This window comes from Dendrobates tinctorius, unplaced genomic scaffold, assembly GCF_039654945.1.
Source record: "Dendrobates tinctorius isolate UK_male_01 unplaced genomic scaffold, ASM3965494v1 ptg000022l, whole genome shotgun sequence".
Classification (NCBI taxonomy): domain Eukaryota; kingdom Metazoa; phylum Chordata; class Amphibia; order Anura; family Dendrobatidae; genus Dendrobates; species Dendrobates tinctorius.
Window position 1 is genome coordinate 40,706,116 of NW_027361690.1, and position 18,965 is coordinate 40,725,080.

An 18,965-nucleotide genomic window follows, 5' to 3' on the forward strand; every position below is an offset into this window, starting at 1 on the left:
GCAGCAGTTTTAGCTGCGGTGTACAGTACCATTCAAATGAATGGGAAAAAAAAAAACGCTGTGCCGACGCTGCGGAAAAATCCGCGCGGATTTGCTGCGGTTTTGAATCCGCAGAAAGAATTGCATGTCAATTCTTTCTGCGGAAACCGCTGCGGGTTCCTATCTCCACCATTGTGGAGATAGTGAATCCGCAGGACCAAACCGCAGGCAAAACCGCAGATAATCCGCAGGTCTTTGGACCTGCGGATTATCTGCGTTTTTTGCAAAATCCGTGCGGATTAATCCGCAGCGGAATCCGCAGCGTGTGCACGTACCCTTAAAGGTTTATTTATAAGCATTTCCCGAACACTTTCTGTTGTAAAATTTGTAGAACTATAACCATATAGGAATTTTTCAACTATAGATGAGACTCTGGAGAGCTGCAAGCGGGAAGAAACCTGCGCGGTGCAGTTTTATGTGGGGTAGGCAGTTCTTGTTATGTTTGCGGCCCCTTAGGATATGCCGTTAAGAGTACTTGACTTTTTATGCTATGGCTTAAAAATGCTGACTTGTGTCATCCTTAAGTGATGGCAGTTGGGTATATTTTACAGCCTACTGTTGTGACTTTGTTTTACGTTACTCTGATAACGTCGTTCCGAGAGAGTTCTGTGTTGGTAACAGAGTTTGTCCTGTGACCCAGCATTGTGAGAGTCTAGAAGTGGTGTAACGCGGCTGTATTATAGTGAATGCTGAAAGCGCAGCCGATATACCGTACATCTATGCTTCGTATAGAACTTGGCTTTCATTAATGAAGATTTCAGCTAGATTGGAAATCACTTAAAAGGCATCTGTCACTGGGTTTTTGCCACCTAGTCTGAGAGCAGCATAATGTAGGGGCAGAGACCCTGATTCCAGTGATATTTTTTTTTTCTTTTTCTTGGCTTCTTAATATACGGTAATTGTGATGAAATCAATGTTTTATCAGCAAGAGATATCTAGAGGATTATTAAACCTGCTGCCAGGTAGTCGAGTATATTTGTGATCTTTGTATAACTCTGCCCCCTCTACTGATTGGCAACTTTCTGCCTATTCACAGTGTGCACAGAGATCTGCCAAACAGTGGTGTGTGCGAGGATACACATTCAGCATTTAGATATCTGGTAGATCTGCAGCAGATCAAATACTGACTTTATCAAAATGACAGCATGCAGCCCAGTAAGTGACACATCGCTGGAATCATGGTCTCCACCCCTGCATTATTCTGCTCTCTGATGGCTTAGCAAAAACCTGGTGACAGATTCCCTTTTAAGGGATGTAGTTTTGACAGGAACATAAAGGCATAGCATCAGCTAAGGGTTAAACAGATGGGTGGCCCTTTGGCACGCCAAAGATTCTTCTGCCAAGCTCATGTACTTTTAGTGTTTGCCTTTGAGAACGATGGATCCTGCCTATGGTGCAAGCTGTAGTAGACAAATAAGATTAATGTCCTCCCTGCACAATGCTCCACTTCATTCACGCTGAAGAATCTGCCCTAGTCTCAGTTTGGTGTGAAAGATAAGTCCTAATATAGCGGCGGCTTGCGTCTTGTCTCCCTAGAGCAGAATGGGAACTGGCACAGACTGAAGGGGTCACAATAAATTTGTAAATAGCTAAACATTATAGGTAGCTGTAAAGCGCATCTGTTCCTGGAACATATAGACTTTTTTATTGGCTGCAACCTTAGAACATACACCTTTAAAAAAAAACAAAAAAAAAAAAACTACCATATATACTGTAATAAGTGTCCTGTGTCTGCACTTTGAACGGGAGGAGTTGGCATTTGTGTAGATAAAGCTCTTGTGTCTTATAATAGTATCTCTTGCCTTGTCCTGTTTAGAAGATAATGCTCAAATGGAAAGATTCTGTAAAGTAATACTGTGCAAGAAATTAACCACTTCAGGTTTAGCTTTTAGTAAATGTGTCGGAGTAATGCGAAAACAAATGTATTAAAAAAAAAAAAAAATGTGGATAATTTTTTGTTTGTTTTTTTGTTTTCTTTCTAGACACGGAACACGCTGTGCTGGAGAAGTGGCCGCAGTGGCAAATAATGGCATATGTGGCGTTGGAATCGCTTATAATGCCAATATTGGAGGTAATAAATGCATACCCATTTAGATGATAAAGGAAGGGTTGTTCTACATTACTGGCTGCTGATAATTTTTAGCCATTTGGGTACAAATGAAAACGTTCTTACAGAATTGGCTTTCATTGCTGTTCATTTTCCATTATAGCACCAATATATGTATTGGCTATGTGTAAAGATTGCACACCCATAATCATAAACAATGAGATTTATTGAAAAAAGCTCCATAACAAAGAGACACACTTAATGTCAATTAAAAACCATAATATCAGGAAAGGGGGGTCCGAATGAGGGTCCCATTGACTTCTGACCACCGATTACTCTCACTTGCAAGAGTGCTAAAGATTGATCTCGCATAAATCACTTTCATGCCATATCCTGTGCTTATGCAATAAATGCCTCAGATGGCACTTGCTAAAGCAGGAGCGCTCCCCCATTCATCTCTCTGCAATTAGAGACTAGGAACACTAATCTCCATCCTCCTCGTCCACTGAGCAGAAAACGAGAGCGGCACGGTGAAATTAACCACAAGTCTATTAAACGTGCAGAAAGCCCTGCAGACTGGCAAATACTGTGTACAGGTATCTCTTATGTTAGCCTTAGAAGAACATTAAGGCTGTGTGCCCACAATGCGAATTTTAAGCGTTTTTGCCGTGATTTTCGTAGCGAAAACGTTTAAAAATCTTGTACAGAACGCACCCCATGCATTCTTATGGCATTCCGCACATGCTGTGCTAATGCTGCGCTTTTTTCCGCGGCGGAATCGCATCGCGGAAAAAAAACGCAGCATGCTCATTCTTTTGTGCGAAATCGCGAAGAATTGCCGCGATTCCGCACCCATAGGAATGCATGAGAATCTCTTACTTCCCGCATGTGGCTGTGCCCACCATGCGCGAAGATAAGCGTCTCACGTGCGGTTGGTACTCACGGTGTGGAGGAGAGGAGACTGTCCTCCAGGCCCTGGGTACCATACCCCTGTAAAAAAAAAAAAAAAAAAAATCGGGGTATATTTACCTTCGGACGTCACGCGCAGCCTTCCCGGGCCTCAGCGTTCCCAGTAATGCCTTGCGGCAAGGTCCTGTGATGACGTAGTCTCGCGTGACTCTAGCGGTCTCGTGAGATCGCTATAGCAACGCGAGACCAACGTCATCACAGGTCTCGCAAGGCATCGCTGTGAATGGGAGCGTCGCCGAGACAGCGCGGGACGTCGGAAGGCAAATATACCCCAATTTTTTTAAAATTTTTTTAACATTCTATCTTTTACTATTGAGGCCGCATAGGCGGCCTCAATAGTAAAAAGCTGGTCACACTTGTCAAACACTATGTTTGACGAGTGTGACCAACCTGTCAATCACTTTCCAAACGATGCTTCAAATCGCTTGGAAAGTGCTTGAATATCGCACGCGAAAATCGCAGCAAAATCGCGAACATAATGGTGGTAAAATCACGCGGAAAAAAACGCGCGATTTCTGGGAAGGAATCCGATTTTCAGTGTCCGGATTTAAACGCTACGTGGGCACATAGCCTAAATGTTTTGCTCTCCCAGCTAAATGAATATTTCTGGTCTCAATGCACATGATGCTTATTTTTTACTTGCAGATTTGAAGCCCTTTCCGATCTGTCAATTCTTTCAGCGTTTTTTGCAGTGTATTTCCTGCCATCAGACATGGTTTTTTAAGCAGAAAAATTTTCAGCAAATACTTAACACGTGCGTGCGCACACCTTTTATTTGAGAAACTTTGGTCCCTGGCAGCTCTATTTCCCGGGGATGTATATTGAATAAAACTGGACAAGCGTATGTGAAATTCACTTTTGTGACAATCATGGCTAACAATCCAACCTAACGACTATATTTCTTTGGCAGGAGTTCGGATGTTGGATGGTGAAGTGACAGACGCAGTAGAGGCAAGGTCTTTAGGGCTAAACCCCAACCACATTCACATCTACAGTGCCAGCTGGGGACCAGAAGATGATGGGAAAACTGTGGATGGCCCTGCCCGTCTTGCAGAAGAAGCCTTCTTCAGAGGTGTGAATCAGGTATGTGTTCACTTTTTTCTGTGGTTCTAGGACTGAGACTTATCCCACTATATGTATAGGCATGCAGTGAAAAAAGTGACCCGTATACAGATCTCCAGAATTATGTAGCCTATGTATGCCATGCCCTTTTTTCTTTTCTTCCCGGAATAATCGCACATACCTGCTTGACAGATTTCAACTTTTTTTTGTTGCCTCTGTTGAATGAATGGAGCGCAAAGATATTCTTGGTGTGCACATTGTTAACTTTTACCAGCATACATGGAGGACTGTGGAGTCGGTAAGCCAAAACGCCAACTCCTCAATTTCCATTACATCGACCCCACCAAAATGGGCTCCAACTCCACAGCCCTGCGTACAAGCTAAGTAGATTACAGGCCTGATCTGGACATGGCGTGAATGTAGTATTGAGAGTGTGCATTGTGACGTGTAAGAGGAGGAGAGAAAGTAGGAGAACTGTTAGAATTTTTAGGGCAATGATGGGATCCTGTGTTATCTGGCTCCAACCCTATAGTAAAGGTGTTAGACTAGCTTCACATCTTGTGTGGTGGTGTTTTTATTTTCTCCTTCGCCTCATTGGGGGACACAGGACTTTTTTTTTTTTTTTTTTTTTTTTTTTTCCTATGATGATGAGACAGGGGCAACGGACCCTATTGAAAGGGTCCGATCTCCCCAAACCAACAACGGGCGAGCATGTGCGAGTGTCGCCTCCACGTATCTTGTCCCACGACGTGGGACATGATGCCAGACTTAGCCCTGACCACCCTAAGGTATTGAAACCCTAGGCTGTACAGAGGCACAAGCACAGTCCGTGCGGCCCCCCACTACACCACCAATGCTAGACTGCGGTGCTGCAAGGCGGCGGACGGTCCCTCTCCTCATCCCTTGGAGGGAAACATGGAGCTAGGGTGCCTGCACTGTCCTTTTTGCGGCCCCCCCTCCCCTCTAACCAGAGCTGAAGCGTCATCACGGAGGAGGGTGGCCTGGGAGGGCTCCTGCAGCAGCACTCCACAGGGCTGGCGGCCCTTGGCTTCTTTTCCTGGGGGTCAGAGCGGTGCAGCGCCCGCTACAAGATAGCGCCATCGCGAATTTCTCGGCGTCCGGCAGCGCCGGACCCTTTTTCCTAGCCTAGGCCTCTGTGACCGGCGGGTCTGCCCCCCCCCCCCTCGGGCGGACACTAAAAATCCAGCGCCCGGCTTCGGTCACTTCCGGCGGGCCCGTGGCCTGGGCGGGCGCCGAAGAAATTTAGCCCCCGGCTTCGGACCGACGCTAGGCCGCAGGCGGAAGTACCGTCCCCAGAACTCCTTCCGGAGGCTGATGCGCGCACTTTTTTGAATTGAGCGATGCTCTGCACTTCCAGTATGTGAGGGTGCACTAGGGTAAGTGCTACCCCCCAACCCCCCGAGAGGCCACTTTAGGTGAAAACGAAGAGTGCACATTCTCCCCCAGCGGTCTGCAGCGCTGATGCCTGGCAGATACAGCATGTCCGGAAAAGCTAAGACGGACACGTTTCTATACGCTGCATGCATCTCCTGTCGGTCCGCTTTTCCGCAGGCACAGAGCAAGCAATTATGCAAAGCCTGCGATTCAGAACGCGCCCAGGAGCCCTCCCCTGCGACCGAGCCCAGTGTACCAAGTCCCCCGGAATGGGCTCTATCTCTGTCGCAGTGTATGGCGTCACTTAATAGAGCAATCGAGTCCCTTTGAACCCCATATAGGGCAGGGATAGTGGCTCGCCTGTCTTAGAGGGGTCCTCCACTTGACAGGAGCCTCCAGCCTGCAGGGGCCGCTCTCACTCCAGGCAGACACGGGGGGGAAACGAACCCACACGGCGTCTCCCGGTCCATCCGGTGCCTCAGCAACTATGAGTTCTGCTTCTCGCTCTTCACCAGTAGTCAATAGCGAGCAAAGCTCAGATTACGACTCGGATGAACCCCTTGATCTAGATACTCCGGGTTACCAGGAAACAGTTGACAGCCTTATCGAGGCCGTCAACCAGACTCTGGGGATTGAGGATGATTCCACCTTGACTTCAGGCCATAAGGTATCGTTTAAGCGAGTCAAGCGGCCTCATAGAGTATTTTGCTCTCACCCAGAGTTTGAGGACATAGTGCAACGACACAGGGAACGGCCATACAGGCGCTTCTCGGGCCAGAGGGTGCTCGAGGCAAGGTTTCCTTTCCCCCAGATCTCTGTAAAAAATGGGCGGAATCCCCAACGGTAGATCCACCCGTGTCACGCTTGGCCTCTAAAACCCTGTTTTTCCATACCTAGTGGTTCCTCTATTAAGGATCCCACTGATCGTCTCATAGAGAGCTTGGCTTGCTCAGTATTTGAGGCATCAGTCAGCACTCTCTCCCTCGTTCCCGGCAACATGGGTAGCCAAGGCCATGGTTTCTTGGTCAGAATCATTGAACAGAGCCTTGCAAGATGTGGACCTACCAGCAGAGGTATTGGAGACTGTAAATCAGATCGCTATGGCCGGGGACTACTTAATCAATGCATCTTTAGATGTGGCCAACTGCGAGGCACTTGCCGCAAATGCAATTTCCATTAGGAGAGCTCTATGGTTAAGAACATGGCGGGCCGATTCAACCTCCAAGAAGTCCTGACTTCTCTGCCTTATCAGAGCGGCCACCTATTCGGAGAGAAGTTAGATCAGCTCATCTGACTCCACAGGGGGGGGGGGAGAGCGGTTTTCTCCCTCAACAAAGGGTCAAACAGCCGTTTCGTCACCAGTTTCAGCCACGTTTCCGGACCTTCCGCAACCCCGGGTGGACTACAGTGGCCAATTCCGCCGCTTCAGGACGCCCCAACCAGGACCGGGATCGTCAAGTCTCGTATAGAGCAAACCCGATGGGGAGGATGCGTACTCACCAGCCGAGGTCAAGGGGTCCCAGAGGTCCTCAGCCAAATGACTCGATGCATTTTCCAGGCGACATCATCAAGGTAGGCGGTCGCCTACTCTGGTTTTGCCACGTCTGGCTCACCGTCGCACGCGACACATGGGTAAGAGAGCTGATGTCCTCGGGGTACAAGAGAGAATGTCAGGTACCCCCTAAGACGGTTTTTCTTTCCCGTCCTCCCAAGGTGGAGACCCGGGCAAGGGCTTTACTAAAGGCCACTGAATTGCTCCAGCACAACGGAGTCATTATTCCAGTACCAGAAAACGAGAAAGCTCAGGGCTTCTTTTCCCTTCACCCATGACAGCACCACATGAGAGAGAGATCCGCCCCGCCAGGACAGGAACCTACTGAAACATAAGGGGCGGCACCTCTCCCCCGCTTCAGTTGGGTTCCTGTCCTGGAAAGGAATCCCTCTGACAGCGGCGGCGCCTGTCAGGATGAAAGACCCAGGGCCGTCCCGGCGTTTAAATTGCAGGGCTTACTTACCTGCGACGCCGGCAGCTGGTAGCGCAGTCCCCGGGGTGTTGCCTGATCCGGGCCCCGGGTTCGTGCGGGCACGTCCTGATGTCCTCCCTTCGGAGGTTCCTCCACGTGCTGCCCTCCCCCTGTGCGCGCGCCCGTCCTTCGTCTGCTTGCAGGGGAAGCCGGGGGCGGAGATCGGCGTCCGACGTCAGCGGCGCAGAGGATTCTGGGAGCGCGACCGCTGACGTCATCGGGACGCGACGATCATGGCGCCGGGCGTGACGCCGGCCAGGAGAAGCGGCTGGCGGTCGTGGGGGGAGGGGTAATGAGGGGCACTCACTTTAAAGAAGGAGCAGAAGCGGCTGCAGGGGTGACAATGGCGTCTCAGGAGGATCGCTCACCGTCCCCATTGTCTCTGCCCCCTTCACAAGCTTCGGGTCGCAAGAGCCGCTCGAGCGGCAAAAGCAGCAGCCGTCCAAGTCACCGATCGAGGGATTCCTCGAGGTCAAAAGATCGCAGAACGCACGCTCCTTCGCAGCCCCAGAGCCCGGTATCGGTCTTTCCTGGGTGGTGAGTGATCTCCGTGAAAGTAGACAATGTTGTAATAGGGCTTCCTATGTCTTTTTCTTTTTTAGGGAGGCAAAAAAGCTACATGCAAAAAGAAGAATAAAGTATGTGCCATATGCCACAGCCCTTTAGCAAAGGACTACCAAAAGGACTTATGTGTCAGCTGTATCCAGCGGACTATGGCTGAAGAGGCACCGAGCCTGGCAACAAACCTCAGATCAATAATTAAGTCGGAGGTACAGGGCTCACTTAAAAAAATTATTAAAAAAGAAAAGTAAGAGTAGGAAAGCCTCCCCGAGTTCCTCGTCAGGCTCCTCCTCTTCGGAGTACCAAGTTGAGCGCGGGTCGTCTTCATCCTCAGACAGTGATACGGGGGGCAGACCTTGCTTTCCCGTGGAAGATACGGACGCCCTCCTTAAAGCCATCAGGTCCACTATGGGCCTACAGGAGGAGAAAGTAGAGAGATCACTGGAGGATGTGATGTTTGGCGGCCTACAAGAAAGGAAAAAGCGTTCCTTCCCGTTCAATGACAAAATTCAGGCCCTAATCGAGAGAGAGTGGAAGAAACCGGAGAAGTCAGGTAGCCTTCCCTCCTCTTCAAAGCGAAGATACCCCTTTGAGGCTAAGGACACGGACATCTGGGACAAAGTCCCAAAGATTGACGCCGCAGTGTCTAGGTCTTCCAAGAAGTCGGCCCTGCCCCTGGAGGATTCAGGGGTTTTGAGAGATCCCTTGGATAAAAAAGCGGACTCATACCTAAGGCACACTTGGGAGGCAGCGGCAGGGGGTCTGAAACCAGCAATAGCCGGCACCTGCACAGCCCGGTCATTAATGGTCTGGTTGGAACAACTGGAAGAAAAATTGGTCTCCAAAATGCCAAGGGAGAAAATTTTAGGTGAAATGTACCTACTACACGGAGCTGCCGCCTTCTTGGCGGACACCTCCGCCGACTCGATGAGGTTAACAGCAAGAGCAGCGGGGCTGTCGAACGCCGCAAGACGGGCGTTATGGCTCAAAGGCTGCCCTGGGGACATTCAGTCTAAGGCAAAATTATGCTCATTACCATGTGATGGGCAGTTCTTGTTTGGAAAAGACCTGGATGACATCCTAGAAAAAGCCGGTGATAAAAAAGAAGGGCTTCCCCAGGTTCATGGGTGATCAAAGGAGACCGCCCTTTCGGAGGGGAAGGTTCAATTGAGGCCGTCCCCCGGGAGAACGGAAAAGGTGGGACGACAAGAGGAAGAAAGAACCAGGGTTTATGTTTGGGGGAAATGCCTCAACAGTCAAAAAATCCCCGCAATGACACCAGCCCTCCTGTGGGGGGAAGATTGAGGCTCTTTTCCCAAGAATGGGAGAAAATATCGGCCAACAATTGGATCCTAAAAATTATAAAGAATGGCCTAAAAATCCCCTTCTTCCAGTATCCAAGAGCTTCATTTGTGGTGACCCCCGTCAGGAAGGAACCAGGAGAGCAATCAGCCTTAGAAACAGAAATCTTAGGGCTATTGGAGAAACAAGTTCTGGTAGAGGTCCCGGAAGATCAAGAAAGAAGGGGGTTCTATTCTCCCCTCTTCCTAATAAAAAAAACCCGACCTTTCCTTCAGAACGATAATAAATCTCAGGCGCCTCAATCAATGGATCAAGAACCAAACATTCAAAATGGAATCAGTGACTTCGGCCATAAAGCTGTTACACCACAACTGCTTCATGGCCGTAATCGATTTGAAGGATGCCTATTACCATATCCCGATGCACCAAGAGTACCAAAAATACCTGAGGGTAGCCCTATACATCCAGGGCGACCTCAGGCATTTTCAATTCACAGCTCTTCCGTTTGGCATCTCCATAGCGCCAAGGATTTTTACAAAAGTCATTGGCAATTCAGAACATCACTGCGCACATCAGGTAGAGAAGATAACAGAGACCCTGCAAAGACTGGGTTGGATGGTAAACTTAAAAAAATCAAAACTTCAACCCCTAAGGAAACAAACGTTTCTAGGTTTCGTCTTGGACTCCGACCGTCAAGTTTGTCTCTTGCCAGAGAAAAAACTAGAGAAGGTGAGAGAAATGACCCTTACGGCAATACAGCATCCTCACATGACCCTAAGAAGGGCAATGTCCCTGTTGGGCACGCTAACAGCCTGTATCCCAGCGGTCAACTGGGCACAGTATCATACCCGACAACTGCAGGCGGAAATCTTGTCAGCCCAGAGACGATTGAAAGGGTGTTTAGAAGGGAAGCTGGAACTTTCCGAAAGTGTGAAAGACTCTCTCACTTGGTGGCTAGACGACACAAATTTAACAGGGGGAATTTTGTGGCACAGGCCCGTGTCCGATGTAATATTGACGTACGCAAGCTCCTCGGGATGGGGGGCACACCTGAGAGAACATATGGCCCAAGGGTCCTGGGGTCACATAGAGCAGAAAGCTTCCTCCAACTTAAGAGAGTTGAGAGCGATAAACAGGGCCCTAGAGGCATTCATTCCCAGGTTACAGGGTCATAACGTCCGAATTATGTCAGACAACAGGGTGGCAGTGGCGTATGTCAACCACCAGGGAGGGACAAGGTCAAACTCCCTAATGGACGAAGCCAAAAGAATCTTCCTCAAAGCAGAGCAACACCTAGCCTCCCTAACAGCCCTGCATATCAAAGGGACAGAAAATGTCCAAGCTGACTTTTTAAGCCGCTACAAGTTAAAATAGGGAGAGTGGGCCTTGAATCGTGTAATATTCCAGAAGATAGTACAGTTATGGGGACAGCCAGTAATCGACCTCTTTGCCACCAAAAGCAACCGGCAAGTGAGAAGGTTCTGCTCATTAAACCCAGGGGAAAACCCGTGGGCAGTGGACGCTCTACAAATCCCGTGGCTGTTCAAGCTGAGCTATGCCTTTCCCCCAGTAGCGTTAATCCCGGCAGTAGTAAAAAAGATAAGAGACGAGCAAGCCAGAGTAATCCTCATAGCCCCGTTCTGGCCAAAAAGACCGTGGTTTTCTCTACTACAAATGATGTCTCTCTCGGACCCGTGGGTACTGCCAGAGATTCCAGATTTGTTAGCTCAGGGGCCGATATTCCACAAACAAGTCAAGGGGCTCCATCTGACGGCGTGGAATTTGAGAGGTCACTTTTGAGAGATAAAGGGTTTTCCCCGGGGTTGGTGACTACTCTAATGAAAAGTAGAAAACCAATAACAACCAACATATATGGCAGAACGTGGAAAAAATTCCTACAATTCCTGGGAAAACCGTTAGGTCAAGAACCCCCAATCGAGTCCATCTTGGAGTTCTTGCAGGCAGGCCTACAGCTAGGCCTGGCGGTTAATACCCTCAAAGTGCAGGTTTCAGCGCTGGGTGCATTATACAATTGCAATATAGCGGCAAACAGATGGGTAGCCAGGTTTATAAAATCTTGCCACAGATCTAGGCCAGTTTCCTTACCAAAAATAGATCCATGGGATCTAAATCTGGTGCTGGAAGCCCTCACGAAAGAGCCGTTTGAACCCATACAGCAGATTTCAACTAAAAATCTCACTCTAAAAACCATCATTTTGGTAGCTCTAACGTCGGCACGTAGAGTTAGTGACTTACAGGCCCTTTCAGTCAACCCACCATATACCCAGATATACCAGGATAGGGTGGTTATGAGAACAGACCCTGCTTACTGGCCGAAAGTAGTAACTAACTTTCACCGAAACCAAGAGATTGTCCTCCCTTCCTTTTGCGAGAATCCGAAAAACCCAGGGGAGGAAAAGTTTCATAGCCTAGATGTTAAAAGAACCCTAGTAGAGTATATGTCTATAACCAGCCAGTGGAGGAGGTCCCAGTCCCTATTTGTAGCCTTCCAGGGTGCTAGGAAAGGTTATGGAGTGTCAAAGGGGACTATTGCCCGATGGATTAGGGAGGCCATTAGTGTAGCCTATTCAGCTAGTGGCGTCCCGGTTCCTGACTGCATCAAGGCTCATTCCACCAGAGCCGTGGCGACCTCCTGGGCTGAGAAAGCAGAGGTATCAATAGAGCAAATTTGTAAGGCCGCTACCTGGGCCTCACCCTCAACTTTCTTTAGACACTATAGACTAAATCTGTCCTCCTCTGCTGACTTGACCTTTGGTAGAAGGGTGCTGCAAGCAGTGGTCCCTCCCTAAGGTGTTCGAAGTCTCCAGAATCTCTCATGTGGTGCTGTCATGGGTGAAGGGAAAACCACCATGGTTACTTACCGGTAGCCGGTTTTTCCGGAACCCATGACAGCACCCGTACATTCCCCCCCTTTTTCACCGTTTGGGTGTGCACAATAGTCGGGTGTATTTGTGTGATGTGGTGTTGGATAAAAATGTAACTAACCGGGGAGTCCTCTCAAATGCTCTGTAATCCAACTGAAGCGGGGGAGAGGTGCCGCCCTTTGTTTCAGTAGGTTCCTGTCCTGGCGGGGCGGATCCCTCTCTCATGTGGTGCTGTCATGGGTTCCGGAAAAACCGGCTACCGGTAAGTAACCATGGTGGTTTTCCAACCTGTTCATGGTCCCCAAGAAGGACGGGACTGTCAGGCCCATTTTAGATCTGAAGCTCCTGAACAGATTTATCAGGATCAAACTTTACTGGATGGAGTCGCTCCATTCAGTCATATCTGCCATGGGGCAGGGAGAATATTTGACCTCTATCAATATCCAGGACGCCTACCTACATATCCCCATTTTCCCTCCGCATCAAAGATTTCTACTCTTCGCCATCAATGGTCTACATTTCCAGTTCGCAGCGCTGCCCTTCGGGCTAGCCACCTCCCCCAGAGTGTTCACAAAGGTCATAACAGTCGTCATGGCCATCCTGCACTCCCGGGGCATAGTGGTCTTACCTTACCTAGACGACCTCTTGGTCAAGGGCCCTTTATTTCGGGCGTGCGAGGAGAGTGTCAACATCACGCTAGATACTCTTTCCCGCTTAGGGTGGTTGGTCAACCTGAAGAAATCTTCCCTTGTTCCAGCTCTGAGGATTTCCTTTTTAGTAATGATCTTCAGCACCTCCCGAGGGTTGGTAATTCTCTTTCGAGACAAGGCCCTAGCTCTCCGGCAGGGAGTCCTGACACTTCACCAACCAGTCCCTCATACCATCCCTTTCTGCATGAGGATCCTAGGGAGAATGGTGGCAGCAATGGAAGCGATTCCATTCACCCAGCTCCATCTTTGCCCTCTGCAGCACTCCCTCTTGTTATCCTGGGACAAGAACCCTTTCACGCTCGATCACCGGTGCCAGTTGTCCATGCAGGTCAGACAGACACTTGGGTGGTGGACAATCAATTCCTCCCTTCAGGGGAAGCCTTTTCCCCCAGACCATTGGCTGGCGGTCACAACCGACGCCAGCCTCCTCAGCTGGTGAGCGGTTTTTCGCCATCACGCGACCCAGGGATGGTGGTCGCCGCAGGAGGCACACCTCCCGATCAACTTGTTAGAGATACGAGCGATCCGGCTGGCTCTGCAACATTTTCATCTACTAGCAGGCCGCCCTGTCCGGATTCAATCGGACAACGCCATGGCGGTGGCTTACATAAATCATCAGGGGGGCACCCACAGCAGAGCAACCATGCGCGAGGTGGGGCACGTTCTTCACTGGACCGAGAAGAACCACTCGGTGATATCGGCAGTGCACATCCCGGGTTTAGAGAACTGGGCGGCAGACTTCCTCAGCCAGCAGGGTCTTGCGTCCGGGAAATGGTCACTACACCCCGAGGTCTTCCGGCAAATTTGCCAACAGTGGGGAACTCCTGATGTGGACCTGTTGGCCTCCAGGGAGAACACCAAGGTGCCCGCATTTGTCGCTCAGTCCCGGGACCCGCAGGCAGTCGCCGTGGATGCGTTGGTTCTGCCATGGAGCCTGTTTCGCCTCCCATACCTATTTCCCCCGCTGCCACTGCTTCCGAGAGTCATCAAGAAGATCAAGGCAGAAGGGGTGATTCTGCTGGCCCCAGACTGGCCCCGTTGGGCGTGGTACGCAGACCTAGTGCAGCTACTCGCCGACGTTCCTTGGCGGCTGCCAGTGTCCAGACCTACTTTCCTAGGGCCCGATCTTCCACCTGAACTCGGGGGGGGCCCTGTTTGACGGCTTGGCCGTTGAATCTTGGATTCTGACTCAGGTGGGTTTGGGCATGAGGTGGTGACTACAATGGTTAGCGCCCGGAATCCCGCCTCAGCACGAGTTTACCACCACACCTGGAAGGTTTTCTTATGGTGTCGGGACCACGGTTGTTCTCCGCTGAGATTCTCTATTCCCAACATTTTGGCCTTTCTCCAGTCTGGCCTAGTCTCAGGTTTGGCCCCAAGTTACCTCAGGAGACAGATATCGGCTTTATCCATCCTGTTCCAGTGCAGGATTGCTACCAATTTGCAGGTAAAGACTTTCATCCAGGGAGTCTCCCACTTGGTACCTCCCTATAAGGCGCCCATGGATGCCTGGGACCTTAACCTGGTCCTAGGCGTTCTGCAGGAAGCTACATTTGAACCCCTACAGGATGTCTCCTTGTCGTCCCTTTCTTGGAAGGTGGTATTCCTCGTAGCTATAACCTTAATCAAGCGGTTCTCGATGCTGGCAGCTCTATCTTGTCGAGCCCCGTTTCTGATTTTCCACAAGGATAAGGTGGTTCTCAGACCAGCTCCTCCTTTTCTGCCAAAGGTCGTTTCCTCGTTTCACATTAATGAGGATATTGTTCTTGCCCTCTTTTTGTCCGGCATCGGTACACCGTGTGGAAAAGGCTCTTCATACGTTGGATCTGGTGAGAGCTCTCAGGAGGTACTTGTCATGGATGGCACTCTTTCGTCAGTCAGACATGCTGTTTGTGCTCCCCAAGGGTTGCAGGAAGGGGCTCGCTGCCTCAAGATCGACCATAGCCAGGTGGATTCGTTTAACTATTCAGGAGTCTTGCCGCATCAGAGGCGCATCGGTTCCAGCAGAGATCAGAGCACACTCTACTCGGGCAGTGGGCGCCTCTTGGGCTCTTCGGCACCAGGCATCGGCGGAACAGGTTTGCAAGGCGGCAACTTGGTCCAGGCTGCACACATTCGCCAAGCACTACAATATCCATACTTAGACTTCAGCGGACGCGAGCCTGGGTAGAAGGATTCTCTAAGCAGCAGTGGTGCACCTTTAGACAGGAGGTCCATGTAGCTTGGGTCGGTGAGTCAATTCCCCACCCAGGGACTGCTTTAGGACGTCCCACAGTCCTGTGTCCCCCCAATGAGGCGAAGGAGAAACATTGATTTTTGTGATAACTCACCATAAAATCCTTTTCTCCGAGACACTCATTGGGGGACACAGCACCCACCCTGTTAGCCAATTGGTTCTTGTTTGTTTTATTTATTAATATGTATTTATAATACTTGGTGGGTTTTCTAGACATGTTACCTGCATTAAGGTTAATTTTGTCTTATTTTTGATCTCTTACTGCTTTTGCACCACACTGGTTTCCGCCCGCAATCGGGGCGAGGGTGCATACGGCGGAGGAGCTAACCTCTTTTTTTTCACTTGGTGTCAGCCTCCAGGCGGCAGTAGCATACACCCACAGTCCTGTGTCCCCCAATGAACGTCTCGGAGAAAAAGGATTTTACGGTGAGTTATCACAAAAATCCATGTTTTTTCTGACGCTATGAATAATACCCTACAGACCCCATTTTGGATCCATCAGGACTGATTGGTATTTGTTGTGTAATGGATCTGGCACTACTGCAGTTTTTGGTTTATAGAACAGAACAGAAAACCAGAAATACTGGAGCATGTGTGAAGCTAGCCTCATTAATTGTGCTCCTGCCTGTGATGATAATTGGATGACCACAGATTACAGCGTCATTAGCTGCTAAAAAGTGGTAACCATTACTCTGAAGCCATATGGAATGTCAACTTTGTCTCCTTCTTTGCAGGGTCGTAATGGTTTGGGCTCTATATATGTATGGGCATCTGGGAATGGTGGGAGAGAACACGACAGCTGCAACTGTGATGGATATACAAACAGCATCTATACATTGTCCATCAGCAGCACCACCCAGCTGGGCAATGTACCATGGTACAGCGAGGCTTGCTCCTCTACACTGGCAACCACATACAGCAGTGGCAACCAGAATGAGAAGCAGATTGTGAGTATTGCATCCTGCCATTTTTCACTGCACTGTGCAATGACAGAAACCATTTCCCTCCTTCTCCTTTGATTTATCAATCATGACAAACACAAACCGTCCATTCGTTCACGTCTCTGGTATCAATTGATCTGCAGCACTGACCTCATTTTCATTAAGTGGACTTTGCATAACAAACTGTGAATATTCCAAATCGTTTATAAAGTAAATTACTGCAGTTCATCAACATTATATCCTATTATTTTGTTTTTTAGGTTTAGTTCTTTATCATCTTTCCGTTGCTTTTTTGATGTCAAATCATTTAAAAAAAATAGCTGAACATGGATCCTTATTTCTTCAATATGAATTTCAGTTTGTTAATGTTTAATGGGGTTGCCCACTTTAGAAAACCTTTTTCCATATGTACTGTTTGACTACCCACAGGTGTGAATAAAGTCTCTGTTTGCTATATTTTTTAACACTAAACAAGCAGAATTAAAGGTTAAAACGGCTCTATTGAACAACGGATACAAGCTGAAGCCGAGGGCCCACGTTGATTTATCTGGGTTCCAATATTTGTGCGGCTTTAGAACAGAAGAAAAAGTGTAGCATGCAGAACGTTTTCTTCAAGTCTAAAAATGATCACACAGACTCAGACGGACCCCATAAAAATTAATTGGGGTCCTTTTTGTTTCCTTTTGCATCTGTTTTGCAATGCAATCAGTTTGGGACATCAAATCTGTTTGTTTGGGTCTTAAATAAAAAAGAAAAAACTGATTGTTCAAATGAAAGTGTGAATGTCGCCTTAGGGGGAACCAAGTTAGTATAAGTATAGTATCTTCTGACCAATGTGGAAAATGGTTTCCAAGAGTGAAGAACCTGTCCTGCATTACACAGTAAAACTATTGATCGTTGTGTAATGCTTTGCGTAATTCCCCCTCTGGTGTCACTGCAGAGATATTGAGCACCTACTACTTACAAGGCTTCTCCATAGGTGACATCTGATTGATGGGGGTGTCAGTAGAGGGACACTTTGCAATCAGGTAATGCTAGAGACCAGTTCTTACTTTTTTTTTTTTTTTTCTTTTTTTTTTAGTTTTGCCTATGAAGTGCAACTTGCTATATTAACACATTTCCTTACACATCTTCATAAGGACCTGCACCTGTTCCACTGTCTCCCATTAGCTTGGAGCACAGTGATCAGACTGGTTAGGTCACTATTATTTAGACTTCTCTTCTAATAAGAAACTTGCACCTACTTATATATCCTACGTAAAGCAGGCTGGATAATGCTGGACCGAATCCACCTCTGGCTGCTCTGTACCAAGTGTGTTCTTTTCTGTTTGCCTTGTGGCTTTCATTGCTTTTTTTAACATTGCAACATAAAGCCTAAACAAAGAGTAATTGTTTTCTCTGGCCCCATTCCATGACATTTGAGGAAAAGCGAAGGGGGTGGTCAGTTTAATTTTTTTAACACGTGTTTGATGGTAATAACTGGTTTTGAGTACATTGAGCAAGAGGAAGTTGTCCTCATTAATTCATTGGTGGTAGTCTTTTTGGTTTTTTTTGTTTTTTTTTTGTTTTTTTTGACATATAGTTTTGATATTACTGCTTGTCCATCCGCCATTAGATGTTTTGCTTTGAAGTTCATTATTTTGTTACTAATCTTTGACCCATTCTCTACTTTAGATACTCTTTTTTTGTAAAGGCTATGTACACCGTCCAAAACAACTTATTATTTTTATCACTCCAATGCATAATGAAAACTTCATCAATCAGACAATTGCAGGTTCAAGTCCCCTAAGTGGGCTGAATAAAAAAGCAAGTAAAAAAAAAAAACAGAATACAAAAATCCGTATCATCATCCTTTCCCCCTCCATCCATGGAAAAAAAAAAAAAAGCAATAAAGCATATTTGGTATTGCTGCGTCCATAAAAACCAACCAATAAAAATAAGTTAACTCTATGGTTAGTGCTGTAAAGAGAAAATAAAAAATTGAAATGTGCAAAATCAAAGTTGCAACATAACTCAAACCTATCTATTTTAACATACCGTACTTCCAATTTTATTTTTCTCCACTGCAAAACAGAAAAAGCCGAAAACACTATTCTTGTTTGGTATTTCTGTGATTGTAAGGACTTGGAGAAAAATGTCACAAGGTCATCTTTCCTGCCCAACAATCCCCATTTCTTTATCGCCTTATTGGGGGAAACAGATTACCATGGGGTGTATGCTGCTGCTAGGAGGCTGACACTATGCAAACAAGAAAATTAGGTCCTCCCCGGCAGTATACACCCTCCGACAGGCACCAAGTACCTCAGTTTGTGCTTGGTGTCTGTAGGAGGCGGACTGGGATCTCCCCAGATCCGCATTTAACTTTTTTCCTTTTTTGGGATTTGTTGTGTGTATTAATGTTTTTCATTTATTTTTCAGATTTGGCATCGGGAAACAGGGTGTCAATTCATCCTGCTTTTCCATATCAAGCGGCTGAGCGAGCAGTGTGGTGTTACCCACATCGCAACTCAGTACCGCAGGCAGGACCTTTTCCATTATCACCCTCGGTGCTAGGGCTGATGACAGGTGGCCGGTCCTAGCCGATTCCCCTCCTCACCCCTCTCCCGGGACAGGGCTGAGAGGAAGACGGCGGTCACCAGCGGTGACGTTTTCCCCCTCTAACAAGAGATTGGCGCCGTCTTCTGCACCGTGCGGACATGGTGCGGGTACAGAGGATTCTTTCTCCCATCGGCCTGCTCTCCATTCGTGGGCCCCTGCGGTCATCCTCTTCAGGGATGTCAGGTAAGCTGTCTGA

At 48.2% G+C, this 18,965-nt stretch overlaps 1 protein-coding gene across 7 annotated transcripts in view; it reads left to right on the plus strand.

Moving 5' to 3' along the window:
• Nucleotides 1-18,965, plus strand: part of FURIN (furin, paired basic amino acid cleaving enzyme) — a 334,609-nt gene that overhangs the window by 218,246 nt on the left and 97,398 nt on the right. For all 7 annotated transcript variants that reach the window (XR_012230939.1, XM_073568621.1, XM_073568624.1 and 4 more), the window contains 3 exons: nucleotides 2,022-2,110; nucleotides 3,966-4,138; nucleotides 15,965-16,177. Coding sequence is in view for 6 of the 7 variants with exons in the window: in XM_073568621.1 (XP_073424722.1) it covers nucleotides 2,022-2,110; nucleotides 3,966-4,138; nucleotides 15,965-16,177 (475 nt within the window). In the remaining variant the exon portion in view is untranslated. The remainder of the gene's footprint in view (nucleotides 1-2,021; nucleotides 2,111-3,965; nucleotides 4,139-15,964; nucleotides 16,178-18,965) is intronic.